General features: G+C 44.9%; 1 protein-coding gene across 1 annotated transcript in view; it reads left to right on the forward strand.

Annotated features, from left to right (window-relative positions):
* Positions 1 to 7: 7 nt before the first annotated feature.
* The window catches only part of abcb7 (ATP-binding cassette, sub-family B (MDR/TAP), member 7), a 28,606-nt gene continuing 18,488 nt past the window's right edge, over positions 8 to 10,125 (forward strand). The window contains exons 1-4 of the mRNA XM_077022807.1: positions 8 to 330; positions 5,324 to 5,407; positions 6,465 to 6,539; positions 8,764 to 8,883. Coding sequence (XP_076878922.1) covers positions 175 to 330; positions 5,324 to 5,407; positions 6,465 to 6,539; positions 8,764 to 8,883 — 435 coding nt within the window. The 5' untranslated portion in view covers positions 8 to 174. The remainder of the gene's footprint in view (positions 331 to 5,323; positions 5,408 to 6,464; positions 6,540 to 8,763; positions 8,884 to 10,125) is intronic.

The raw sequence follows: 10,125 nt of genomic DNA on the forward strand, positions 1-10,125 counted from the left end.
ACTTCATAATACAGCTGTGTGTGTGTGTGTGTGTGTGTGTGTGTGTGTGTGTGTGTGTGTGTGTGTGTGTGTGTGTGTGTGTGTGTGTGTGTGTGTGTGTGTGTGTGTGTGTGTGTGTGTCAGCAGGGTCACTCTGCCCGACTCCACGCGTGCTCGTCCCGCTGCAGGTCCATCATGGCGCCGCTCCTGCTACCCTCGCACTGCGGGCTCCGCGTCCACAGGCGGACACTAGTGCGTCTGCTCCAGCGCCCCGGCGCTCCTCCTGTGTGGAGCCGCAATAATACTACTGAACCCGGAGGAATTAAAAGGAAACAACGCGGCGCTGCTCAGGTACGCTGCGGCTGAGGTGTCGGCCTGCTCAGGTGGAGCCGGGCTGGAGGAGCCGGGCTGGGGTAGCCGGGCTGGAGGAGCCGGGCTGGGGTAGCCGGGCTGGGGGAGCCGGGCTGCGGTAGCCGGGCTGCGGTAGCCGGGCTGGGGTAGCCGGGCTGGAGGAGCCGGGCTAGGCTAGGCTAGCTGACGGGGCTACATGGCTAGGTTAGCTGTAGGTGAAGTAGACCCAGACTCCGGGTATATTCCTGGTCCTCTCCACCGTGAGGTCGGTCCGGTCCGGTCCGGTCCGGTCGTCTTCAGGCGGTACCGTGAGGACACGCCGCGTGTGAAGCGGCTCGGCGGCCCTGAGGCGACGCTCCTCCGCCGCTACAGTTCAGTTAGCTTGAGTGCTAGCGCGTTAGCTCGAGCGTTTTGGTGTGAGGTGTTTGTAGCGAACTCGCTAACTCACTTCACTGACTCCACTAACTAACTCCACTATAACTTCACTAACTCGCTCACTAACTTGACCAACTTCACTATAACTCCACTAACTAACTCCACTATAACTCCACTAACTAACTTCACTATAACTCCACTAACTAACTTCACTATAACTCCACTAACTTCACTATAACTCCACTAACTCCACTATAACTTCACTAACTCGTTCACTAACTTGACCAACTTCACTATAACTCCACTAACTAACTTCACTATAACTCCACTAACTAACTTCACTATAACTCCACTAACTAACTTCACTATAACTCCACTAACTAACTCCACTATAACTTCACTAACTTGCTCACTAACTTGACCAACTTCACTATAACTCCACTAACTTCACTATAACTCCACTAACTAACTTCACTATAACTCCACTAACTAACTTCACTATAACTCCACTAACTAACTTCACTATAACTCCACTAACTAACTTCACTAACTTCACTATACCTCCACTATCTCATTTTAAGTGTATAATTAAAATTACACTATTGTGAGAATTCAGGTTGTCAGAGCCGTAGAGCGGTGGTTAGTGTTTGAGGATGTCACTTTCTGGTGTGTCTTCACTAATGTTCATCATGACAGGTGAAGGTGGATGGGCTGAACTCGTCCTTCATGTCTCGGTGTTCTGGCACATTCGACAGGTATTAGATTTGTTAGGGTTAAAACACGAAGGCACAGTATTCGGGTTACCCAGGAACATTATTAGCATTAACATTATTATCTCTGGACGTCCCGTTGGAATTCAAGACGTGTACAACGTGTTTCAGGAGTGTTTTAATTCTGAAGTAAAATATATCGACATATATCAAAGTTATAGTGCATCAGATGTATGTTGCCTTTGCATATAGAAAAAAATTCATCTTTTATTTTAGATGTGATTCACTGTTCAACTCATTAATATGGAAGACCATTTATTACACTTGGAAGAAAAAAGGTTAATCTCAATTATCTCGTACTGTCTCGTAATAATGTGGCACTACTTGGTATCATACTGTCTCGTTATGGACTTAATATCCTGTTATGACATACTATCTCGTAATACTGTCATTATTATGAGATACTAAGTCATTATTATGAGATATTAAGTTATGATGAGATACTAAGGCTTTCATGGATTCACATGAGGAAGTGGTGGTTGTTACATTTAGGCTTAATCTGCTTTTCAGAGAATATGAAGTCCTAGCCAATCATATCATTGTTACGTTGTCACATGATGACAGCTGTCAAAGCAAATGTTTGTCAGGTTTTGCAACTTGTGCAGAGAGATAAGGTTGAAAAAGCAATCCCTCCCTCCTCGCACCATTATTTAGCCAAAAAGCATGATGGCTGTTAACAGCTGAGTAACAAGTGGCATGTCTGTGTTTCATAAGCAATATAAATTGTCAAACAGTTTAGAACTTTGGCAACACTGAGATATCCAAGAATATAACCAGTAGTTTTAGACATTGTGTACCTTTTGAAATTACCTCTTTTCGAAGCCTTGATATTGAGAGTGGGTTTTTCCATATTTATAACCATTTCAAAATTTGTCAGTTGTTTGTGGGTAGTTGTCCACAAACATACCAAACTGAATTCTTTAGCATGCATTGGCATGATGGGTCCTTTTTATTTAGTCTGCACTAGCCAAATTTTATACTTGCATACATGATCTCCATTTATAAAATTCAACTAATAATAATAATAATATTAAAATATTGTATTTATAATTTACATTTCAAAATGAAAGTGGAAATTTTATTTATTTCAAAGAGATGGTTACCTAAAGAAACAAGAATTTTAGTTTAAAGTCATGTCAGTGTTATGGCAAAAGTGTATTTGAAGTTAAGTTAACTAGTAGGTTATCCAATTAACCTTTTTTCAGTGGTCATTGTTAACAGGCAAAGGTTTTGTGCTTAAAATAAATATAGCTAGCATTATTGGTAGTTTGTCGTTCCTGAATGTAAGAAGGAAAAAAAGAAACAGATATCCAAAGATAAATGGCTGTCTACAAATGCATTAAGTTAGGGGTTAATTTTAAGACAAATTACTTGAACTTTTAGAATCTCTGTAACAATTAGTAAGTGAGTAACAACTGTGGCCAAGACCTTCTGATGATTAAAAAAAATCAGTAATGAGTTCTTACACAAAAAAGGTCTGACAAGCCAATGACCTCATAGGTGACCTCAGAATCAGAACTAGTCCATTTATCTGTAGAAACAGTGATTAACTGCTTTTGAAGTACAAGCACAGATAATTCCCACTGGAGGTATACATGTTTTATACATGTTTTATCTTCCACTGTTCAGAAGAGATGGAACAGACCAAGAGAAAGAGGAATGAATGAGCTGCCCAGCCATTCAGCCCAGGCTACAGGGCCTGCATGGTGGTCTCCCATGAAATGCTTTTGTCCGGCTGTATTGTTTGTGTAAGGTAGAGAGGATGAGTAGTCGTGTGAAAGCACAGTAATGTTTTGTGATCTGGAGAGGCGGTTTGTGATATTTACCTAGTCCATGTCTGCTTCAGTATAACTTAAAGACATGCAGTCCAATGGGGAATATAACCAGCCAGCAGTTTTACTTTCTTCAGTAGGATAATGACCTGAAACACTTCAAAGTTGGGCGAGGACTTTCTGGTGAGGAATAAATGTGAAGGTCTTCTCAAACTAATGACCTGACTGTGTGGTTTCTAGAACACATTACCGTAGAAATGCTAAGAGACAAACTGGGCAGGAGATTAAATCCCCTATTTCTCTGGGAAAGCTATGCAGACATTTAAGGAAGATGACCTGGTGAAGCCTGTAGAACTGGCCTTAAACATTTATATACTTAGTTTATTTGTTTGTTGTTATTCAAATCTAAGTAATTGAATGAGTAAATATTAGTAATTTGGTATTCTAAAGCGTCTTTGTTTTCTGAATCCATGTTGTGTTAACTCACACAGGCGTTTGAGGCAGGGGAATGCCATATGCAGAATAATCCACAGTGTTGGAAAATTTTCAATGATCAAATTTTGAAGAAAAATGTTTAGTGCAAAATACCTATAAAGAAAATGACATGTAGGAGGCACAGTAAGTGTGATGCAGACTCTATAGACCAGTTACTGGGTATATTACATTCTCTACACATTTTCACACACTTTATGCATGCAGAGCAGAATGCAGGATTAAAGGATTATTTTAGTGTTTTTTTCCATGTAAGGACAGTTGTTGAATTCAGTCATGTAACAATTTCATGAAACCTTCAGTCACATCTGTAAGTCTGTATACATCAGTATTTGTTTTAATAAGGGATTAGGTCTAGTTCATCTTTTCCAGAAGGAAGAATGTGTGGTAATGAATTATGTTACTAGTCTACTGTCATTCAATTCAAAGCAGACACAGTTGTGCTGAATCACACATGGATACCACAGAACCTCAGGGGAAGGGTAATTGATGTGAATAGAATAGCTTTATGCCTTTTGAAAGTTATATAAAAGTATACAAAAACAAATCACTACACACTGTCCTTTGGCCTCTATTTTAGTGTAATTTGAGCTAATATATATATTTTAATTATTTTCTAATTATAGAAAAAACATATCTGCCCATATGCTATGGGTGTTGTAGATGGGTAGACATGTTGAAATATTCCTTTTATACAGTGTAAGTACATTAATGCACACGCTTATGGTTGCCTGATTAGCTAATCATGTAAGGCCAGTGTTATTGGTTTTATCATTATGGGAATGGATATTTAGATACTCAGTTGGAATGACTAATTTGCATACACTGAAATGGCATTTGAAGATGATGACACATTCGTGAAGCTGTTAATAAGCTTCTTTTGTGGAGTCCTGGATTTAGATACAGCTAGGGTTTTGTCTCAAATGCATTAATACTTTAGGATTCTAATTTAGTTTTTGTAGTTGTAATGTTTTGATTTCAAATGGAAAACCCTGTACATGTTCCCATCCTCTGGCCCAGTTAGCTGTGGAACGTTGCAGAGAGGAGACGTCGGATCCAGCCATGCCCGTCTTGGATATGAGACTTTAACTTAAAAACCAAAAAATAAATATTGATGCATATTGTGACTTGCATCTCACAATGCATATCGTAAAGTATTCAGCAGTACTCAGACCAAGTGCCATAAGGTGATTGAAAAAGATAATCTGGCTACATACCCACGTTTGAACTGTGCCTTGGGTAGTGCCAAACTGATCAGACCTGATCATACTATAGTCGGGAAGAAAAACACTTTGATACAAGTAGCAGGGTGTGCTTTTTTATTATTATTTTCTCTGTGTAAAAAAAGTGCTTCTCTGCATTTTTAAACAAACTCTTGCATATAATAGAAAACCTGTAATAGAATAATTCTTGCATTAAATGCGGAGTGAAAGCAGCTGTAATCATGTGTGGACTACAGACAGTGGAACACACAACCATTCTCGCTGCACCGGCTTTCTGCTGCAGTGTTTTTTAGACCACATTCATTCCGCCTCTCTCTTCCTCTTCTGGCCCTTTCATTACAAACTTTATTTCCCCCCTTAGTTCCTGGGTCCAAATCCGACATCAGCATGTGCAGTGCGTGGAGGAGGACACCACACCAGTCGACACATTCTGGAGGCTGCAAAAGTAAGATTGACGTTTAAAGTTCTTGTACAACACCATCAACATGATGGTCATCCTGAAGTATCATGTCAGATTTTCCAGGAGGGAATGAAGGAGGTTTCTAAGGCCTGTGGGTTGTAAACACGAGCGCGGCTGGTTTTGTAGAGTGAACTTGCGTCTCATTTTGAAATAACGCCCTACGCGTAGTCCTACGCCCTACGTCTGACGCATCAAAAATATCCCACACAAAATAAGTGTAAAACCCACCCTTCAGCAGCCTAAACTAGCCCAAACCCAAAGTAGTTGACGGGGGGTGGGGGGGTGTTTAAAATGGAGACAGATTAAGTATTATATCGCGATCGATTCTTTGTGTTGACTTGTAACCCCCGTGGTGGCCCAACTCAAAAGTAGCCCAAAGAACCGCACCCCGCCACCCCAGAATTTTTACCTGCGGCTGGATTTTCAAACAAGCCCAATTTGGCGTGAAAACCGCAAACCTGGCAACTATGGAAACAGGTGAAGACAATAACGACATGGGCGTGGCAGACATGGGGAAACCATAGAAACACACAACAAGGCGGGCTCAAGGAGCAGGGAACAACAGACATGAGGAACAGGGAAACCGGAGTGACAGCTAGGAGAGGGGGGCGTAGCCCTACGTGGCACAGTGTCACGTGTGTTGTTTGCATTTTTTGTTTACAATGTTTGCACATGGAAAATTGCAATATCATTTATTTAAATCTGCTTAAAAAGAAAGCTTTGTAGCCCCAATTTTTTTTTGTTTTTTTTTTTTTTGGATGGAAGATTGTGATAAAAAATCGAAATCGTGATTTTATGAAAAAAATCGTGATACAATTTTTTTTCCCATATCACCCACCCCTACCTGCAGCCCTTACAGATCACTCAGAGCACTTAAAGCCATTCTTTTAGCCTATACAATCATAACAGTTTCACTTTCCATATGCCTGATTCATGCTGTTGTAACGCACCCTTAGAGGACTACATAAATTGTGTTCCCTAATCATTTTTAAATGTAGCTTGATGGAAACATGACTAACATTTCTTTGGTTTGGTTTTTCAGCATCTGCAGGTTCCGGAGAGATGGTGCTGGCACGGCCATGCAGGGGGGGGGCTGAATGCAGACCCCAAAAACGTGGTACGCTTGTTATTCACACTCACAGTAACTCTTCAGAGCTATAGCTGTGTGGCTGTGTTTTACCCCATATACACCCTTGGACACACACACTTTAATTACAAAGGATTTTATGAGTCTTAAGCTATAAATCTGAGCCAATTATAGCACTAAAATGGTCTGATATTCTCTGTCAGAACTTGGCAATCGGTAATGATACAGAATAATAGATCAGACGCCACATAGTCCAAGTTCAATATTTGAGCTGCTTTATGCATAACAACAGAGGAAATGTTGCACTGGGAGGAAACTGCATTTCTTCTCAAACTGCTATGAGCAGTGACCCCTGCCCCTCCCCCTGCCCTCTTCTGCTCCTCCCCCCTGCCCTCTTCTGCTCCTCCCCCCTGCCCTCTCCTGCCCCTCCCCCTGCCCTCTTCTGCTCCTCCCCCCTGCCCTGTCCTGCCCCTCCCCCTGCCCTCTTCTGTTCCTCCCCCCTGCCCTCTTCTGCTCCTCCCCCCTGCCCTCTCCTGCTCCTCCCCCTGCCCTCTTCTGCTCCTCCCCCCTGCCCTCTCCTGCTCCTCCCCCCTGCCCTCTCCTGCTCCTCCCCCCTGCCCTCTCCTGCTCCTCCCCCCTGCCCTCTCCTGCTCCTCCCCCCTGCCCTCTTCTGCTCCTCCCCCCTGCCCTGTCCTGCCCCTCCCCCCTGCCCTGTCCTGCCCCTCCCCCCTGCCCTGTCCTGCCCCTCCCCCCTGCCCTGTCCTGCCCCTCCCCCCTGCCCTGTCCTGCCCCTCCCCCCTGCCCTGTCCTGCCCCTCCCCCCTGCCCTCTCCTGCCCCTCCCCCCTGCCCTCTCCTGCCCCTCCTGCATGGGTGTCGGCCATTTTTAATTGTATTTCTCTTCCCGTGTCATTCCGCCAGTGTTTCATTTTTATGTGGCCATATTGACGGGATTAGAGGAGTTTACTCATGTTTTTGAGACAGTCATGGCAGCAGGTGGTTTTGACGGAGTAAACAGCCTGGTTGGCACGGCAGCGCGCAGGGGGAGGGGGAGGGGCGTCTGCGTGGGCGCCAGGCAACGTCTCTGCTGCCACCTGGAGGGGCCACTCGTGCTGCCGCCCTGTGCCCATATGATGCAGCATCGCCGGTGACAACCCCATGCACCCACTCAACTGAAGACCCCCCCCCCCAAACTTTGAGATGTGTTGTGCAGCACTGAGCATGCCCAGCTCCGCTCCTACAGCTACAGCTGTCACATCTTGCTGGGTCAGGCATGCACAAGCGTCATTTTGATCTGAGCTTGGTATTTAGAGCTATACCACAGCAGTGGAAAACCTTTACTGGACCAAACCTTCCATATTTCATATAGATATTGAACTTTAACTGATGATTCCGGGGATGAGCTCCAGTATTGACTTGAGTGAGACGTTATTCGTTGTACACACATGTGAGGCGTCATTCGGCGTGCACACGAGTGAGGCATCATTCGGCGTGCACACGAGTGAGGCGTTATTCGTTGTACACACGAGTGAGGCGTTATTCGATGCCATACCTTTGGTTGTGTATGTTAATAAATAAATAAAACCACCATACTCAAATAGTGGCTATCTATTTCTGGCCCGCGAGCTGTTTTAAAAGTATTTTTTTTTAGGAATTTTTTTTTCAATTGCGCTTTTCAATCTGCTTTTATTTTGAAATCGCGGACCGCGATCTCAAGACGATGCCGGGGAAACAGGTAGCAGACGCCCAAATGCGTTCGCAACAAGACTCCCCACCCCCCCACCCCCTACAGTTTACGTTCGCTACCCCCCCCCCCCCGTAACCGGCCCCCTCAGTGATTGAAAAAATAAAATGTGGCCCGTCATCATTTCTATTTAAGTACCCCTGAAATAAAACATTTGTCCTTCTAGATCCTGCTGTAGAGGAGACTTCAGGAAAACATACACACTGTTACTCCTCTACAGTGCTCAATATGCCTGATCCAAGCGATCAGCTAACTGCTAACCCTCGCCATTTGTGAGCTGAGCTGAGTTTTAGAGAAATTGGTGGGGGGTTTGAACTGTGATTTGTCATGGGGACTGGAGTCTGACTGCAGTGATCTACAACAATTATAATGCAATTATTTTTCTTGTACACATAATCCATTACTCATCCTACTCCTGAGTTGCTAGTGGGTCTAGGTCATTGTTTTGCTTTTGATAACTGTCTATTATTTTAATATATATTTATGTATGTATTTACTATGTCTTTCCCCAGCTAAGTGAAGTGAACTCTGCCAAGATTCTCTCAGCAATGGTGTCGTACGTGTGGCCCAAGGATCGGCCCGACCTGCGGGCGCGGGTGGCCATTTCTCTCGGCCTGCTGGCCGGAGCCAAGGTGGGTCGGCCTCCCCCGCCGTGACTCATTGTTGTCATTCCTGCCGTTGTCTCCGCAGGTACGCGGCCCGTATTTGAGTCCAGTGACAACGTGCCTGGCTTTAATTATTTCAGTCCCATGTATGGTGCAAAGGCCTCAGTCACTTCAAAGAAAGAGAAACACTCCCAACGCAACTTTTCATTAGCATTGCAGAATTTCCCAGTGTTGCCCGTGTGGCGGGGGTTAACAAGGGAGAGCCCTGTCGTTTGTGCACCGTTTGTTCTCCTCTTCATGAATCGTCATTAATTTGCACCCAAAGAAGGACTGATGTGTTCACAGCACCCCCCCCCGTTCCCCCACACTCTTGACACACGGCTGCAGTTACCAGAGCCACGTGTGGAAGGCTGTGGTCCTCCCACTCGTACCAGAGCACATCGCACCACTTAGCTCACAAGATAATGAATGTGCCCTCGGCATGTCTCCGTCACACGGACCCTCGGGTTCGACGGGAAGCAAAGGGATCGTTCCATCCTCCCAAATCCCTGAGCGTCCGCCCCCATGGAGGGGGAGGGGGGCCCATCCGTACCCGCCTTATCTCCAGCCGTAGTTCAGGAGAGGTCGAATCGGGACGCGCAGATAAAGATTGACGTGTGTGCTGTGTACAGATAACCCCCACATTTCATCAGCCTGTCCGGGCGCAATCGAACACAGCAGAGACTGAGCGGACCAGCAGCATCATGGTGAAGAATAAAAATTGCACAGGGACAAAAAAAATCCCCCCGAATCCCTTGAATGGTGGCGGATTTCTTCAGCTGCGTTCGGCACTTGTGAGGTTATTCTGGTGCCGACCCGTCCGAGACGTCTGATTGGTAATTAAAGCTGTTTGGGATGGAAGTGCCCCCTCATGTGGTCTTATGGGAAAGGCCATGGCCATCGATGCTGGGGCGTAGTGAAGGGAGACTCGAAAGTGAAGTTATTACCGAGGTGTTGGCAGTTCATTCTCTCGCTCTCTCTCTCTCTCTCTCTCTCTCTCTCTCTCTCTCTCTCCTCTCTCTCTCTCTCTCTCTCTCTCTCTCTCTCTTTAACAAGTTGGTCTATATCGCTGTAAATGGTAAATCACAAATCCTTGCCATCTGCTGCCATATTGCTGCTATGTCACATGAACTGATGAACTTGCCTGCCCTTAAAGTGCCATCATAACGTCACCTGCATGAGCATAATTACAGCGTCACAGGTTTCTGTCCGTTTTACGCCACTGGCAGG

This window comes from Brachyhypopomus gauderio, chromosome 11 (assembly GCF_052324685.1).
Source record: "Brachyhypopomus gauderio isolate BG-103 chromosome 11, BGAUD_0.2, whole genome shotgun sequence".
Classification (NCBI taxonomy): Eukaryota; Metazoa; Chordata; class Actinopteri; order Gymnotiformes; family Hypopomidae; genus Brachyhypopomus; species Brachyhypopomus gauderio.